The 19136-nt window shown below is 37.8% G+C and overlaps 1 protein-coding gene across 1 annotated transcript in view; it reads right to left on the reverse strand.

The window, feature by feature from the left end:
* Positions 1 to 19136, reverse strand: part of CCDC178 (coiled-coil domain containing 178) — a 164895-nt gene that overhangs the window by 10734 nt on the left and 135025 nt on the right. Inside the window, 1 exon segment of the mRNA XM_031066613.1 lies at positions 4673 to 4871. Coding sequence (XP_030922473.1) covers positions 4673 to 4871 — 199 coding nt within the window.

Below are 19136 nucleotides of genomic sequence, written 5' to 3' on the forward strand. Positions count from 1 at the left end.
AACTCACCCCATAACCGAGAAAAATAAAAGAGGAGGCGTACAGCTTTTGAAGAGTGTCAGCCCCGAGGGACACCATAACACACCTGTGGTAATAAGTTAAAGAACAAAAGATGTGCTTAAACTGGCTACCACCTGACAGCTAAGAAGCAAGTTCAGAATGTGTGTTTTCCAGAGAGCAAAAGGGTAAAGCTGCTTGTAGCATGCAGGGTTTCAGCTGTTCCAGGTCTTAGTGGAACTGCACTGAATTTCTTGTAAGGAGGTAGAACAGGGTGCCATGAAAACACGGTTCTGCACAGTCAGTAAGATATTTCCTCCATTAAGAATTAGTATCCACTGATGTGCCTGAGGCAGATTCACCAAAAATTCAAAGCCTTAATAAAGAAGAGTCACTCCTTTCTCTGGTGGCCTCTGCAAAACTGCTTGAATAAAGGCAAGACACCAAAACTCTTCTGGTGTAAACTGGTGTAGTTCAGTACAATGTGGTTTTTTTGAACTCCAAAAGCTTTGCCCAAAACTTTTAAAGATTTCAGTCTCATCAGGCAACTTGAGTAAAACTGCAGAAAATATATAAATAACCACAGCAAACTTCGATCAGAGTGATAGACTTTGGGTTGATTGGTGCCTTATTCCTTGGTGCCTTATTCCTTGGTGCCTTATGTAGCTATGTCCACCTGATGAAAATGGATAAAGCTGCTACCATCTGAGGGATTTCTAAACTCTAAATCCTGATGATCTACTTTTGTGTCACTTTGTGCTGGTGTGAATGGTTATCAAAGTTGCTGATCCATTAAAAATTAAACCAATAATCTTGCATTTATTAAAAATGTTCCTTTATCTTGACACCATCACAAAAGGTATGTGTGAAATCCTTTAAAGTTACAATGCAAATACGCAATGACGTAATCTTTCACTGTAGCACTTTGACTCCCAAAATGATTCTGATATAACTATAGTCAAGATAAATCACCTAAAAGTCTGGTCTACATTGAAGATCGTCAGGATTAAAGCACAGGCACAGTCCCAACTAAAGCTACATGTGCCATCATATATATAATTTTTGCAATTAGATAGTTAATTGAAATTACTCAAGAGCCAAGTTACTGAAACTCCAAAGCATTATTGGAAAAGCAGAAGTAATTAACATAATAAATACCTTGCCTGTACACTAGGTACAAAAGGTTTTACAGGTTTTCTGTGTTTTTTTCAAAATTAAAGATACTGCTTCTATTATTTTCTGCTGGACTAAAAATTTGTTTAGTAATTGTTGAAGGATTTTTTGAAGGCTGAAATCCTCCAGCAAACCATAGACTGTGCTGGCAGTGATGGTGAAACAACTGAAAAGTAAATACATATTGGAGGACACAGAACTTTCTTTGACTACCACAATAAAAAAAAGTCTCTTTTCAGGGCTGTTGTGCATGTATGTAAATGCCCCAGAATAAAAAGAGCAGAGCACTGCTCATGCGCTTCTAAGGCACTTCTAGTGCAGTCTCTCAAATCAAAAAAATCTCCAGACAGTAATCTCTCAAATTCTGCTACTGGCTGCAATCAGAGGGAGTAAAGAATTTTTTAAAAAATAAAGAAATTTTGAAAAAAGGTACAGTATCACAAGATGCAATAGTCTCATTCAAGAAAAGCCCTGCACTTTGCTCTAAAGAAAAATGAAATAGATAAAGGACCAAAATTGGAACTATAATTAATTTCAGTTATTGTTCTCTTTTCTAGCAATTGATTTGATTGCAAACATATTTATTCTTTCCTATTAATATGGAAGAATATCTTATCCCTTTTAAGGTCTCAATTTAAATGATTAATGTCAAAATTTCCTTTTCTACCAGGAGTGCATTCAGAAAACATACAGACACTAGGTAATAATCTAATTATTCTTGTTTCCAATGCAAATATGAAATATTGAAAAAGCAAAATGGCTAAAAAGAACATTATAAAACCCAGGAAATATGTATTTAAAAGTCTGATTGAAATAAATTAAAATTGTTTGTTTGTTTGTTTTAATCTTTTCAGTACTGTCACTAAACAGTACTAGTGCTGACAAGGAATGATGAAACCTCTGATCAAATCTGTCTTTGTTCTGAGGAAGCTCTTCATTTTCACGTCACAATTCACCCAAAACTCTGCTGCTGGGTATAACTGAAGGGTGTTGGTAGTTAAAAAGCACCTGGTGAAAAGGCCAAAACCTCCTCCATTATCTACTTTTAAGTCTCTTTTTGGATCTCACCCAGGTCACGGCTCCTGTAAAATATTAGAAAACACTTAGGCAGCCAATGTACTGTATCTACTGCCTCCCCTAATGCACTCTTCCTCTGTCATTCACCTGCTTCTGATTGCTCTGGTCGAGGAAATGCTGGAACAGAAGCTCTGATGAGCAGGAATCACTGTTTTGCCACACACTTCTCAGTGCAGCATGTTCTCATCCTCATACTTTAATGTAGGAGGGTCACTAGGAATAATAAGCTTGGGATGTTTCTCGCTGAGAGAAAAGAAAGAGTAGAGAAGAGTAACTGTCAAATTTCATTTTGGATGTGAGTGCCACTATGTTTATGTCATCAATAAAAGAACTTAATTGGCAGAAGAATAGAGTGATCTGACAATAGCACAGATCTACAAAGACACCAGTCCATATATAATTAAGCACCTTCCAAGACCTGCAAAATATGAAACCAGGACACTGCTGAAGGGAAATGCTTTCTTCTACACACCTTGGGAATTGCTCTTAGATGAACTACTTCATTTTAAATTTCATATTTTTTCTTTGTTCATTATTTTAATTTTAAGTTATCATCAGTCAAACCATGTAAAAATATAGCAAGGATACCAGAACACATCAGAATTATCAGAAAGCTATGTAATGGATAATGAAAACAGAGAGGGAACAGAATGCTTTCCACACTGAACAAGACATTGTCACTGGTAGCTCTGAGCTACTCAGACTTGAACAGCCCCAAGTGGTGCTGGGTCTTACACCCAAAAGCTTAGTTTAGGCCTGTTTCCAGCTGGTTGAGTCACTCAGGGTGACAAGATTTGCTGACAGGGGTTCTCAGCAGGGACAGCATGCATGGAAAAATGTGTGCTAAGGTGGAGGTTTTCTGCCACACTCACCCATTGTTGCAAGGACTGGCTGTTGGCAGAGGTGTTCCAATGCAGATGAGGTTTGCAGTACAGCTATTAAAATATTGCAGAACATTAGATTAATGCTAAGATTTGTGTGTGAGGAAACCATCTGTCACCTGTGGCTTCTATGTCACCCCTCTTGTTCATGAGCTTTGGGATGCCCACAGATCACCTCTGTTCTCCTACACACAGAGGAGAGAACAGAAATCATCTGAGAAATCCCCCCCGCCCCCCAAAAAGGAAGCTTTTCCAGTTTTTCAAATGCTAAATGAGGAATTTGAATGAAAAAATGTTTTCATTGGGACAGAGGTCAGTGCAACATTTGTCATACATAACAATCCCAAAATTCCATAGAATTCCATGAAAACCCATTCCATTAAACTCATTGCTAAGGTATAAATGTGATTATATTTTTATCTTAATTATTTATATTGAATTTCTGATTATGATATGATTGGGATTTTCTAAATCTCCTACATAAGTAGAGTATACATACCACAATCTATATGATTCCATAGAACAATATGGAAATTTGGAATTTTAAAATATAAATCCTCTTAGAGAGGCACTAAAAACAGATCATTATGCTGATGCAACTTAATGGAATTCTAGAACTGATTCAAGTTATGTTTTACTTTAATTCATCAGATAATAAGTGTTAAGTGTAATTACATAATATTAAAATGCAGTGAAATTGTTTCACACAACAAAGCTTGACCCTTAAAAATTAGACAACAGAGATGGCAAGAATATGCTGCACTAAAGCTGCACCAGCAATGTAACTTCTTTTGCAAGGTATAAGTCTGAAGAAATATTTCACTGAAGTCTTTTAAAAATCCTTCAAAAATGCCATCTGGTTATGGCCATTACCTATGAAGAGATTGAAAGGAGTGGGCTTACAGAAATACAAATAAGATACCGTAGCATGAGACAAAAATCAACGAACATTTAAACTATACTGTATAGTAGTTATTTTCCCTGATAAATATATTTATCTGGGGAACAAGACATAAAATGAAAAACCATACATTGTTGGAAACCATTTTTAAATCTCATATCTCCACAGTGTTGTATTTTTTTATAAATAAGGGAAAATTATAGTATAACTGAGTTAGGAAAGTGCAATACTTCTTAAAAATAGTCCTCTTCTAAAGATATTAAATATGAATACTGTGAAAATGACAACAGTGTTTACCATGGAAATAATATTTGCACAAAACAGGACACAATAACATCTTCTAAAACAACTGAGAAGCAATAGCAGTGCCACTCTGCGTTTCAAATATTTATATTCAATGTATTTATAATAATCTTCTCAAAGGTTTGTGAGAAATAAATCTAATCTCCCCCTCTTTTTTCAATCTATGCACGGTATATGTGCTAACTTACTGAATTCATCCTTCATGCAATTCCAGTTTATTAAAGAGGTTAAAAATTTATAAAACTCTGATGGGATATGGTTTTAATGCTTCATCACACTACCCATCATTTGCTTTTCAATCTAGATCAGAATGATCTTTCCGACTTCCCTGCAATCACCTACCTGCACAGCTAATATTTTCTGAGCGTTCTCCTGAGAGGCTGCCTGGATCCTCGCCAGCCCAGCTGGGCTGGAGAGGCCTCGCTGGAGAGGCTCCACCACTCGGCCAGCGTGGCCCTGCTCCATCACCCTGGGATGCTGGGATGGCCACGCCGGCAGCGCCAATGCCACGGCCAGGGACACAGCAGCAATGGGGGGCAGGCTGGGGGGGACGGGCAAGGAGGTAGGTGGGGGGAGGAAGGAGAAAAAAAACCCCATCCCAACAGGAAAAAAAAATTAAATTCCCAAGTCAGAGCGGGAGAGGAAATTAATGGCAGCGTTCAAGAAGAATGATGGAGGGAAATATAGAAAGCAGTCAATAGCCCATTCTGCGCTGTACGGACCTGACAGGAATTTCACAGTCTCTTGGTTTTTCAGCCCACTCATGTGCATTCATCAGAAACCAGTCACATCTGGCTGCCAGGATGGGGGGTTAATTTTCTCTAAATGCCTCAGCAGTTTTGTTCTAGCTGAGGCAAACTCTGTGACTGCAAAGCTGATGAGTAAAATATTTCTACTTCACCCAGTTTAACTCAAAACCGATAGCCTCGGGACATATTGAACCTTTCTTAAAAAAAATAATCTTTTGAAGCTTTTTGTAATGGCACATCAGGTCAGGCCAAAGTTTAAAATATAAGTTTAAGACTTTGATGGACACAAGGGCTTTTTTTTTTCCTGTGTAAAGCTTATCATAGCTTGGCAATGTGTGCTTTAGTGCATGACAAAACTAAAGAGAATTAACTTAGCCATCAACTGCTCAGGGAGAACAATAACAGGAAAGAAATTTCCATATAGAAGTTCCTATTAATCTACCCAGCTATAACCACATGACATGAAAGCATCTAACAGCATTAAATTGCACCAAATGCGGTGGCTGAGAGTGATACTACTTAAAAAAAGGATTTTATATCAACATAAAGAAAAGAGAACACTTATCCTAGGAATCGCATTTAGTGCAAAGGATCCTAAGTGAACTGATTCCAAGTGGGAGTACTTACCTGCAGGCTTTCACCTTTGGTTAACAGTAGTGATTGTTACAATCCACAGTTAAGACTAGAATCAGTTTTTCCTTTAACTGCAAGTATTTGGAACACGTAAATATTGTGTGCCAGGTCTCAGTCTAGAACAAAACTGTTTCAAACAGATCTGAAAATCTACCAACAGAGAATGGTTTTGAAAACAGCTGTGGGTTTTGGCAAATTCTGCAAATGCTGCTGCATACTATAGACTAGCTGTAATTTAGAAAATGGACATTTAAACCACATAATTCATTGCTTAGTGGAAATACACAGGTTTGTGTTTCATCAAGTTAATTATTTCGATAAATTTCATAGCTATTGTTATCATGAAGCCTTCAAGAGTATGCCTGTCAACCAGATTAACACAATGGATTGTACCATTCCTTTGGAAATATTACATTTCATTAAGGTCAATGCCACAGGTCAATAATTGGATCAGTTATAAAGAAGCTTTTACATTATAAGATATGACTGCTCTTTAGGAGCAAGTGTGGCAGACCAGGTGAAAAATACACTTTTTCAAAAGAATGTAGATTATAGTAATAGCAAGTGAGCTATTACAGCCTAGAGAGTAATTAATGCACATTTTTGAAATTAATGGCCTGATTTTTGGAGATACCAGGTTTCCATGAGTCCCATTAGATTCCATGGAAGCTCTGAGTATGCTGCATCTTTCTAAATGAGGCTGTAAAATATTAAGGAAGATTCTTGTACATAATATTTTGTGTTCTGACTGTGTATTTTAAAAATAAGTGAGGGAAGGTAAACAAACTCAATGGAAAAATAGAAAAAAAACCAATAAAACCCAACCTGAATCATGCCAAAGCCTGAACCCAAATAGTACATTTTCCAGTTTGAAGAACCTTTTCGAAGTAATGGAGCTTTTCCCATCTATTTTAAAAATTATTTTGTTTTCTGAAATCTGTCTCTTCCTGCCTGTCTGCTGTTACTTTAACTATTTTGAAATCTCACTTTTTCTGTTACCACTCTGAAGTCTGAAAAAGAATGCAAGTGAGAGAGGGGCAAAACATAAGAACTTAGGACATATTAATAAAAAAACCTGCTTCAGGCCTGGAAAGACAAATTAAGTAGAAAACTAGTTTTGGATTATCAAAATCCTGACTTTGTAAAAAGTTTAAATAATTGCAAGATATATAGTGTTGCTATATGATAAGGAAAATGGTGGCTGGGGGAGCATGTGAGAGGATTTGACAATAAACAGGGAAAGGGATTGGTCGTTACCGAGTTTGGTGGCTAACCATTTTCTTGTCTTGAGAGAATTAAAAGACATTCAAAAGTTTTGAGGTTTAACTATATGAAAATTGCTATATTTTTTGACAACTAACAGTTTATAATGGCTGTTGTCCAGTACCTTTCCTAGTGTTTCCCATTCCAAAATGACAAGTTCATAATAGATGATGCTATTATGTATCACATTTTAAAATGCATCTCATATTTCAAAAATATTTTATTGTGTTTAACATAATAGAGCCAAACCCAAATATTTATTATTTTACAATATTAATTGCAACATAAATAACATTTATGCATGTGGTCAGAAACACAGGTTTGTGAGAAAGTAACAACTTGATCACATAATGTTGCCTGCAAACTTAGAATAAATTGATGAACTCACTAACCTAGGCAGGGCCAAGTGAATTCCTGAGTCAACAGCAGAGCTTTAGCTGAGGAGTGATTAAAAAAATTAAAATCTCAAGTAACTTAGCTAAAGAGCATTTCTAACCCAAAAGCAGATTTCATGGGCTTTGTCATGATCTCCCTGTCCCTACAGGCACCAATACTGTTCTGGCAGATGCTGTTCTTGCTCATGTAACAGACAAAGAGTTATTAGCTTTTCCTAATCTTTTTAATCTTTTGTCAGACATAGGAACTTAAAAAGGCATGGCATGCATGAGTTAAATACATGGCATTGTTGCTGGCTCCTTTGTTTTTCCATGCTGTGTTTCTTAGTATTCTGAGCTCATTGAGACAAATGCTGGCAGAGGAGGTAACAATATCCATCTCCAGTGGCCGAGGTGTAGGAATAGGTACAGTAACCAAAAATTTATGTGAAATTCACTTTGGTTTTGATGTTTGCTTTGCTGCGAGAGCAGGACTGAAGGAAAAAGGAAATAGAAAGACAAGCAAGCTCCAGATTTTGGGGATTCAAAAGGAAAGGAAAGCCCAGATTCCTGTTTCTGTCATTCTTGAATCTGCCATGGCTGCAGCTGATACAGGTGGACAGAAGGATGATTTTTGCAGCAAGCAGTCTTCTCCTAGTGCTCATCCTGAAAACAAGGAAACAGTGATCCAATAGCTTTGCTGGAGAGATGCCTTTGGGAGCTGCTGGAGAGGGCAGCATGTAAATGATCTCAAGGAGTTGCCCTTGCCATCCTTCTGCTTTGGGGCTTCACTCTCATTCCTCTGGTGTTGTGGTTCCCCTCTGTGACTCACAGCAGAGGGCACCATATGACTCCATAATTACTCGATTCCTTTTTTACACCTGGCACTAATATCATCTATAATATCAGCATAAATTTGGGAGAAGGATGACTGAACTACCTGATATTACCGTCCTACTAGAGAGGAACCTTATGATTCTGGGTACCTTAATCTGTTCTCACCTTTAACTTTTGTGTTATAATAAATCTAGATACTTGTTTAATCCATACTTGACTTGCAGTAATATGAATGAAATCAAGCTAATATTTTAGCCTGTAATTTCTTATTTAAAGGAATAAAAATGGATTAAGAAGTACATTATACTATTAGAAGCTCAGGCCTATTAAAGCCTAATTCATTTATTCAGTGGCATTGTTTCTAGGTCCTTGTTTATTAATGTTACCACTATATTTGGATTCTCTATATTGCAAACAACAATTAAACTGAAAGAAAATCCCAAATTGAAAGAAGTAACTGCATCTTATTTAGACCAGAACATTTTTTAATTTTGTTGTCTGGTGGTTCACAGGAATCTAAAATTTTCACCTGCTTGTCTTTTATTACAGAGTCTAGCTGCATAGCACTAGAGCAACACTGTAGAGATATTTGACAATGAACACAAAGCTAGGGGTTTCCACTTGTTTAAACACCAAACGACACACGGCCCTATTAAGAACACAAAGTGAACAGCACCTGGAACCCAGTCATGATGCTTTTTCTCAGTCAATAACATATTATTTAGGCTGCTTCAATTACCAGTTCTGGACAGTGATGGCACACTAACATCACATTGGGTTATGATTACAAACCTATTTCTCCTCTTAGCTGTTTTTAAATAGTGAGATTCAGATGATCTGAATACAGGTGTTTCTCTTTTATCCCTGAGAATTCATAGAGAAGACTCTCTATGAATAAAATGTTATTTTATTTCACAAAATTATTCATAATATAAATGTATTCTGCATTTAGAATACATACTTACATATAAGGTGTCTGATCCATTCAAATGGCCAGATTGTGTGTCATACAGAAAATAGTAGATAATAATATAGGCAAATATTCTCAGAAAGTAAAAGCTTATCTCAAAAGAAAATTCTCCTCCAATTTTGCCAAACTTTGTACATTTGATCTAAAAATGTTCATGGCAGGTGTTTGCCTCAGGCGGAATTTGTTTGGATAGCAGTTTGCTTTTTTTTGTTTTCAGGAATTCCAGGCAAAATACTTATTGTGCTTCTGTTACCAAATTATACTGGTATTTCCTTTACTAGGTGCAGTTTGGAAAGGGGACTCACATTTTACAGGGGACAGAATTCTTCTGTGTGATATGACTTTTTCAGAAATATATTCTGGTAAAAACTGTAAGTCTTCGGAAAACAGTCTGCATATAGTCACGAACAGATATTTTCCATTTTTATCATTTTTAATAACATATTGTCCTCTGTGAGCATTCTTGACCTTCTCAGTGGTCCTACAGTTGTTCAGATTATGTACAAATATTGCTAAGCAAGTAAGAATGCTTACTGCTGTGTAACTGTGCCCTGTACATAAACCATCTTCACAAAGTGGTTTGTCACACATTGTTGTATAGGTCAGGAACATAGCACTGAAACTTGATTGTTGCCTTTACTTAGATTGTTATTTTGGTCTTGGATGAAATTCATTACTGACAGCAATGTGCCTATCTGTGTACCAGCACAATACTGTTGGTGCTCAGAAAACCTGGAGAAACAAGTCTTTGCAAAAACTGGATGGTTTCTTTGGATCAAACTGCGAAGCCTGCACTAAGGATGCCAATTTGTGATTAAGAAATCCAGCTGTTAATCAGAACCGGTGTAATTCTAACCTCCGTAGTTTAATCTAGGTTTTCCATAGCTATGATTGAATGCAATATCAAACAAGGAGATCCAATCCTAGAATGTAAGATGGAATATCCTTTCCCAGTGCAATAATATTTTACTAGACGAAAAACTGGTTACGTGGGTTTTTTTCAAGTACGAACTGAAATTTCCTTTTCCTTTCCTGAATTTTCTTTCAGAAACAGCCTGAAAAGTAGGAACCAAACTCAGCTACATGGCTCAAGGAATGAGAATTTCTCTGATTACAGGTACTTTGAGACATAACTGTGATAAAAACTGGATGATTCCAGACTAAAAAAATATCCAAGTAAATGCAAATCAAAACATTTAAAAGAACAAGTAGCTGAAAATGATGCAGTTACAATAGGTATATAGAGCTTCTTACCAAGTGATTAAAACCATTCGTGGGTATTAAAATGAAGAAATGGACTAAGTATCAGCAAGAACGGAAAAATACACATAGCTGAGGCAGATGAGAGAATCAGATGGGCAGAGCACTTCCAAGAAGTCTCACCAAGCTCAACCCCACTGCCTATACAATATTTTGATCAAATATTATGAACTTAAACCATTTAACATTAAAAATAACCAACTGAGATGTCAGCAATAAACAGCAATCCAGGAGCTAAAAAATGTCAAAGCAGAGAGCAAAGGTCATTACCATAGAGAATAATATTATCCACTAGGATATATCCAGGATACAATATTTAAACTCATAGGTTTATTCTAAAAAAAAAATGTAAATTTTTCATGTTTCTCCTGCAAGAGAAATTATTTTCAAAGTAATATTATACGGGATGTGAGGTGACATTGGGCAGAAATCTTAGTAAACAATAGGCTAGATTTAGCTGAGGTGAATATCACTGAACTAGAGGTAGTTATGGTAAGTACCACCATAAAAGTACATCATTAGTTCTCAAAAACACTTGGAAAGCTGATGAACATGCACAGGCCTATACTGAGCATGAAACCAGGTTTACTCTTTGAAGAAGACATAGAATGGAAGATAATATCAAGGGTCTTGGATATAGCCCTGCAGAAATGTATTATGATTATATCTCTGCCACACTGTACCCCTGTCATGTCAGCTAAATAATTTAAACTCAGCTTTCCAGAGATAGATGGGAATTTTATCCTGGTTTTTGTTGTTGTTGATTCTGGGAATCCAATTTAAATACTTAATTTTTAGATATAATTGGGAATGGCAGGTTCAACAGAAAGTAGCAGGGAGATTTGGAATCATAGTGTGCCAATGAAAAAGTTGTGTTCCTGACATTAATTTTTCCAGGGATAGATTTTTCGGGCACTGGTTGCTACGTTAAGCAGCTAAACCCATAGTTATTTTATGGTATTGACAATACAGAAAACTAGGAGTATTTTGCTGAATTGTTTTATTAAAACACAACTCTGTTTTACATGCAGTGACTATAACCCTTTTAATTCCACTCCTGATTGACACTGATATAACTGACCTTCTGGATTATACAAAACATCATTCTGTAATTCTGCAGAAGTCCCTCTTGAGACATCAGTTTCTTGCAAAATGTAGCAGACCAAAATGCAGCTAACAGAACAAGCACTAACAACTACTCACTGCTCTCAGTACTAGCCTACCATGGTTTTCAGATCTAAGCAAATTAGTGTTACGTGTTGAACAGAGACTAATAAGTCACTTCTAAATCTACATGTTCTCTATTTCCTACAGTGCTAATCTGATATTAGAGGATCCAATGTGTGTGTCATATTAATTCAACAGTGCACTGTGAATGCTAAATTCTATGTAAATGACATAAGCCTTATCAGTTCCATTCATTGTTACAACTCAAACAACAGCAATTACAACAACTCTACAGGTTTTGGCACTGTAAGAAAGGCAGCTTTATTAGCAAAATCCAGTTAATATTTATCTTTTTCTACTATTCCACTACCAAGTTACACCTGTGCAATATACAAAGCTCCTAGGTAACGAGATATTTCTTTATTGTCAAATATGCTCCACAGACTGCTGGTAAAGATTACATAGTTCATTTAAATAAAGCTCTTTTGTCAACAGGCTGGATATACTTTTAAAATGAGTGAAAGCCTCATGAAAAAAACAAATCTCAGCTGATGTGCAAGTATACATGAAAAGATGCACTTGTTTTTTTGACCTTATTCCAGCTGTTAATGCTTTAGTAAGCAGATTAGCAGTATTACATTTTAAAAAAGGAAAATTGTATTTCAAGATCTGCTGAGAAACAAACTAAGAAAAGTCTGAAAAATAAGAGTACAATCTTCTACTAAAAATATTGGTGAATGCAGAAAAAACATCGACTAATGGAGTAAGAAGAAAATGAAAGAGTAGTGGTGTGATCTTTGATTGCTGTTGGGAAAAATGAAGAAATTAGCCAATAGAGTAAGGTCAGGGTTTCTTTGTGTTTATTGTGGCTGCTACTGAAATATCAATATGGAGATTGAAAGTGTGCTTTCTATGTGAGATTCCTAAAAATTTAACCCAGAGTTTGGTACTGAGTAGATTTAGAATATGTGTGATGTTATTATTTCCTCAAAGATTTCTCTACTTGCCAGTTTTTACTGCTAGAGAAGGAAAATATATCCATACTTGTCATGTCTTTATATCATTTAGTAACACTTAGAACCAAATACTCAAATATTACTCAATTACTCAATTATACTCAAATAATCAATTATTTCATCCCCAGGAGCCTGAAGCAATGAATGGAAGCATCTTGAAAAGGTGCAGATAATTGCACTTACTCCAAACCAAAGGTTTTATCATTTAGAAATCTTTAATTTTTTTTCTTGCCTCCTAAACTCTGATCTGCAGAAGCCTACAACTTTTCCCAACTTTTGTTTGGTATTTGCACAAAGCCATTGGAGGAAGTGTCAAAACACTGCAAGTAAAGAAGATTGTTCCAAAGAAATTTCTAACCTTGTCATTAGTTCCTTCTATTAAAGCAGCCATAATCCCTAGTCATTTCTTTTTACCAATTCTGCTGCTTACTCTGCAGAAATTGCACAATAAAATACCATCTTTCATCCTCTGTCCCCTCCTAAAGGATTTTTGGAGTATAATTGTTAACATATTTTTCAAAAAGTAAACTAGCGCTCTTTTGGCATGTAGTGTTGTTGACAATTTTTTTTCATGAGCTTATAATTTGAAAACTACAAATAATAAACAAACCTCAATAAGAATAGATTACACTACTTCCCCAGACTATTTAATGGTGAGGTCTAAGATGGGTTCCATCTTTGTGAAGAGTGAATTTTTGCTTTCTTTACTACCTTTTAAACACACTAAGATTAATCATCAAAATGTCCTTCATTTGTATATCTAGAAGAATAGAGAGAGAGCACCCTGCCTGTATTGACTAAGGCACATCAAATATTATGATGATGAACATTTAAATTCAGCTGTTGCTTCAAATTCATATAAAGTGAATTACATTGCTGATCACTGCAGAAGAGTAAAATGTAATTCAAAGAAGCCATTTTATCTTTTTCTAGGTAACGCATACATTTATTAGTTATCCCTTATAACTTCATGAAAATTCAAGGATCATAAATCAAGCCCATCTTGTGTCCTGGCCAGAAGTGAGCCTGTTGTCGCCACAGCTTGTACTTCCATTCCATTTCTGTTTCTGGGCCCTTGGCACCTGGCAGTGATGTCAGTCACCAACATATCCCTAGTTTTTGTGCAGCAGCACCATGCATTGCAATAATCCAGATCATACAGCGGACCACTCTGCAGCTGCACATGTCCCTCGATGTTTGGCTGAATTTCCACCAGCCTCCCTTTATCCATGACAGAAAATCAACTTCTGGTTAACCAATTCAAGAATGACACAGCCTTCAGTTGCACAGGGATCTCCCACGTACGTTTGCACAATCCACCACCCAGCCAGCAAAAGCAGCCCAGGAGCTGGGGATTCTGTGAGGCCACCTTGAGCACAGAGAGGTAAGTGTGCTTCCTGCAAGGCAATGAATCAATCAGAACAGCTGGCCAATTAAGTTGTGCCTAACTTCTTGCCAGACGTTACCTTTGGGCTGATGGCTGACTGCATCTTAGAGATGCACATTGTTTCTCACCCCCTGGGGCTGCTTTGGTATTGTTAAATAAACAGAGCCAGGAGCCTCTCTGTGGCAGTAAGGCTGAGAGGTGCAGGCAGGCTTTGCCCACACTGTGTAGTCCACAGCCACTTCTCAGCCTTGTGTGATGACCTCACTGCCCTGAGACACACACAGTATTTTAGGGGGCAGAGGGGTTAATATCTGAATGACTGAATTAATGTAAACTTTGAGCTTCAGCCTATGGAGATGAAACCTAGACTAAGCATTGCATACCCTGGGACATGGCAAGGTCTCCTGGGATAGTGGTGGACTACCATATCGTGTTCAGGGAACTAAAACTGATGCTGCCCTGTTAGCATTCTCTGCTTGAAGCAGAGCCTGATGCACGTTGCCCCTCACATTGTGTTAGTCTTTCTCTCAGAAAGTGCTGACTAGCACAAAACAGCACCACGTGGTACCCAAAATTTGCAGCATGGAGTGCTAGGGAGCAGGTCGAGCTAGATCCCTAATGCCCTTTTATTTTGAGCACTAGGTATAGTCTTCACAGCCAAGAGTATACTGATAACTTTTTGAATTGTCTTGGAAGAGCCAGATAAACATATGCTCTTCATAAACAATAAGCATTGAATTCATAAATAAAAGGAATTAATGGGCAGGAAGGGCTTAGGAAGGGATTGTGAAGGCTGAAGGGGGTCCAACTTCAACAAGAAGGGGAAAACATCTAACAGTGGGTCAGGTTAGGACTTATGCTGTGATGAAAAAAGGGATATCTTGAGAGTCTTAAACTGAAGTCTTTAAGTGATCAACTAACTTGAATTTGACACTCTTTGTCTAACAAAACACTCTTTGTCTAACCAAACACTCTTTTTTTCTTATCTAGAATCAGCGATCAGATTTCATAAATCTTATGAAAATTCTTCATCCTAGTCACCCCCTTCCTGACTTTAAGTCTAGCTCTAATTTACATCTTTAGGATAAACAACTGTTTTCCTTCTTGCTCAATTCAGAGGTAAATATAAAGTGACAGAATGTCCTTCTTGCTTACTAAACATAAGAATCTTTTGAGTTTTACAAAGACTCAGATTCCAATACCCACCACATCTACCCATCATCTTCTTGGTACAGCCATTTATTGCATGTGATTCTTGGTTGTATTCTCACAGAGACCTCTAAAGAGTTACTTAATTCCCTGATCTGAGAAAATAGCACTCAGACAGGCAGTCCTGTATTTTCCACACCCCCATTATCTGCCTGTCCTCAGAAAGGATGGGTATTGTATTGAAAAAATTAATATTACAGGGAAGGCAAAAATTAAAATGGTGTTCATTGAATATAGTTTACAATTAGTTAGATACTTAGCTTCAGTTTTTCATAATATGTATTCTATTAACTAGCCATCAAGATGATTGGAATAAAATATTTGCCAGAACCCTTTGTCCTCAGAAGGGCTTAAGCATTCAGCCACATTTCTGCAGGAAGCACAATGTGAGCAGAAGGAAAAGGCTAAATGAATTCACACACTGTCAGTAATTAAATCCCTCACTCACTACTCTAAGCCATTCATACAAAAGGATTACATTATAAGAAATGCCACAGGTATGATGTAGGTTAGGAGGATCTAATGTAAAGGAGAAGTTTGAATAGTATTCCAAAAACTTTGTTTCATTTCATAAATCCTTCTTAAAGTTCTGAAAAAAAGAAAGATGAAGAAAATTAAGAACAAAAACCAGAACAAGAAATAAGAAATGTGTCTGAGAAGGCAGGAATTAGAATTCTGTACCTTGCAGGTCTATTTCAATCTACAATATTCCCACCTTAATATTTCTTTAAAGACCAAACTAAATATGGAAAAAATACTTTTGGAAAAACTCCCAATTTGTGTTAAGTTTTTGAAGAGTTTGAGCAAACAAACAAACAAAAGGTTTCTCACTAGTGTTCTACCTGCTCTTCTGTACAGAACCTTTCAGCCTTCAAATTAAGGGAGCTAAGTCAGGTAAGCAAATAGTTTGCTTAGCATTTGCAGTTCGAATTTCAAAGCATATTCTGTGCCTCTTCTAGTGTCTGCTTGTTGTGTTGGGTTTGCCCAGCCAGGTTTTGGTCGCAACTTTTGGTGGGGGAGACTTTTAAGAGACGCTTCCCCATGCTCAGGAGAACTGCCAGAGAAGAGAGGAGTGGGAGTATGTGAGAGGAACAACCCTGCATATACCAGGGTCAGGGCAGAAGGAGGGTGAGAAGGTGCTCCAGAAGGTGAAGCTGAGATTCCCTTGCAGCCCACGGGGCAGCCCATGGTGACACAGCTGTGCTCCTGCAGCCCATGGACATCCAGGGGGATGCAGAGATCCACCTGCAGCTCCTGGAGGATCCCACATCAGAGCAGGTGGGTGTCTGAGAGGAAGCTGTGAACCTGCAGGAGGCCCTTGCTGGAGCATCTCCTGGCAGGGATCTGCAGACCCATGGAGAGAGGAGCCCATGCTGGAGCAGGTTTCCTGGCAGGACTTGTGATCCTGGGGGGGACCCACACTGGAGCAGCCTGCGCTTGAATGACTGCCCGCCATGGAAAAAGAGACCCTTGTTGGAGCAGTTTGTGGAAAACTGTTGTCCTTGGGATGGACTCATGCTGGAGAAGTTGATGGGCATCTGTTTCCCGTGTGAAGGGCCCCACACTGAAGCAGGGGCAGGATTCATCTCCCTGAGCAGTGAAAAACTGACCACAACTCCCATTCCCTGTCTGTGCTACTGGTGTGGAGGACGAGGAGGAGATGAGAAAGAGGGAGGCATGGGGGGAAGGTGATTTTGCTTCTCATTATCCTGCTCCATTCAAATGGACATGGACCGTACTAGATGGCTAATAATGACATACTGCGCTGGTAACTAGCACTGAGTCAACTGCAACAGTGTAGGTTTGAACTTTTTTAGCTAAGGAGAGACTAATTTGTTCATTTCACTGTTTTTATTTAGTCTTCTCATTACTCAAGAAGTTCTTTAACATGTTTTTACTTCTGAACTTTTACTCAAGTTTAATTTTGTTGTTTCCATGTGTGCATCTATTTGCCTCACTTCTCCTCAACAACATGCAGAGTTTGGCAGCCATCAATTAAATTGTAGTGCCATTGTACATGATTTATTATATTTCATAATGACAAAGCAGCACTTGATCTTGTGGTAAGATAAGGTCTCTGGTCCCTGATAAAAACTTCAATCACAGGACCATATTCTGTTTGTCACTGAAAAAAAAATCTATGCAAAAGCTAAATAAGTCTTAATTTCCTGATATGTTAAGAAGTTTCCAGTTACTTCACCCATTCTTAAGAGAAAAAAAAGCACTAGCTGTTGGCATTTCTGTTTCTTGTCCGTGGCAACAGTAAGATTCACCAGCTCATTTTTCAACTTCAGGCTATCTGTGCTATGTGGCCCCTGCTGTTTCCCCTCATCTGAAGGACCCATAGAAACACAGTACATTTTCCTTCCCTTCTTCATGCAGCCATTTACAGTGCAGTGAACTCAGAACCTTCAAACTGGTGAGGTCTTGGCCAGCTGCTGCATGGGGAAATAGCCAGGACAGGCACCCACAAATCTGAGCTGGCTGTGTCCTTGCTCTAGAGGACAGACAAAGCCGGAAACAAGCAGAGCTCAATCTCATATCTGATACCTGGCTTTGAGGGGCAAAGAACCATAGAATAACATCAAAGACAACAGCCATATTTTCAATTTATGAGAAAAGAACCCAAAAGCAACAATCTTAGTAGAACTAACAGCAATTTAATTTGCTCAGCATCTGCAATGGCTCCTAGGATTCGTCATTTTTGTACTGCAACAAAGAAGCTGCAGTAGGAGTTTCCTACTCCTAGGAGGCCAGGCTCTAGCCCAGATAGATCCGTGCCTCATCCCTGAGCACCACAACAGGGAGCCTATTAAGACTGACAAGGCTGACTGCCCTGAAATTGCAGACTTTATAAACACTGACATTCTTGGCTCCAGTGGCACAAGGGCTCAGGACCTCTGCCCCAGTTTTTGGGCAACACCTCAGGACCTCTGGGTGTCAAGCACCTGGCTCTGCTGTCAGCCACCAGAGACCCTGCTGCAGAGCTGAGGCCACAGCCTCTGTTTTGGGGGACCACCAGGCACAGTCATGCTGACAAGACTGATGGCAGTCTGTCTGGAGGAGCTGTGCTGGGGACACAGACCTCTGACTAGCAAGACCCCAGGCATCTCTTTCCAACTCCCAGGATAGCACTGAAAACTCAGTTTCTGTCTTTGAGAAATTAATTGAATACAAGATGTTAAATAGTCACTTTGTTTTTTGTTTCATTAATGTTGCTGACAGGTTTTCACTTATTTTTGTTGTTTCCTTACACTTATTTGCTCTTATTAGTTAAGTGTGTTTCTTGGAATAATATTTTTTCTCATAAAAAGGCTTTATGAGTGCACCAAAATCAGCCTTTAATAGAGAGGTATTATATTTTATAACAAAATATATGCAAAACAAATATTTTAAATAGAAGGCATTGAATATATATACAAAACAAATATTTTAAATAGAAGGCATTCAATCAAATAGATACGAAAGAAATGATTGAAAACTGCCTCCAAAGATTTCATGGACTTAATCTTAAAATTGGTGTCTACATTATTTTTTCATCTTATCAAGGAGTATGACTATAGTGAGCTTATCTTAACTCAGAGAATTCTCCAGAACTGATGCAAATTCAAGTGCATATGAAAGTAATGAGGTCCTCTCTAGCATCAGACTGATTCTCACCATGTTTATCAAGAACTTTGGGTTTTATAATCCTTCTTTGAAATGTGATTTCTATAAATCCTTCCAAACAACAATTTTCCTAGGTAAAAGCTGGTGGCAGTAATAAACAAGACAGAAAGCACATCTTTGGTTAAACTCTTTTAATGAGGAGACGCTTAAACCATTAATGACCTGAGTGACTTTAGTAAACCGTGAGTTAGTTGGCAGGTTCTACCTGCCTTGATTTCCAAGGTTCTTAACAGCCACAATTACACAAATAGATTCAGTATTATGTTCCTGAT

Source organism: Geospiza fortis, unplaced genomic scaffold (assembly GCF_000277835.1).
Source record: "Geospiza fortis unplaced genomic scaffold, GeoFor_1.0 scaffold53, whole genome shotgun sequence".
NCBI lineage: Eukaryota > Metazoa > Chordata > Aves > Passeriformes > Thraupidae > Geospiza > Geospiza fortis.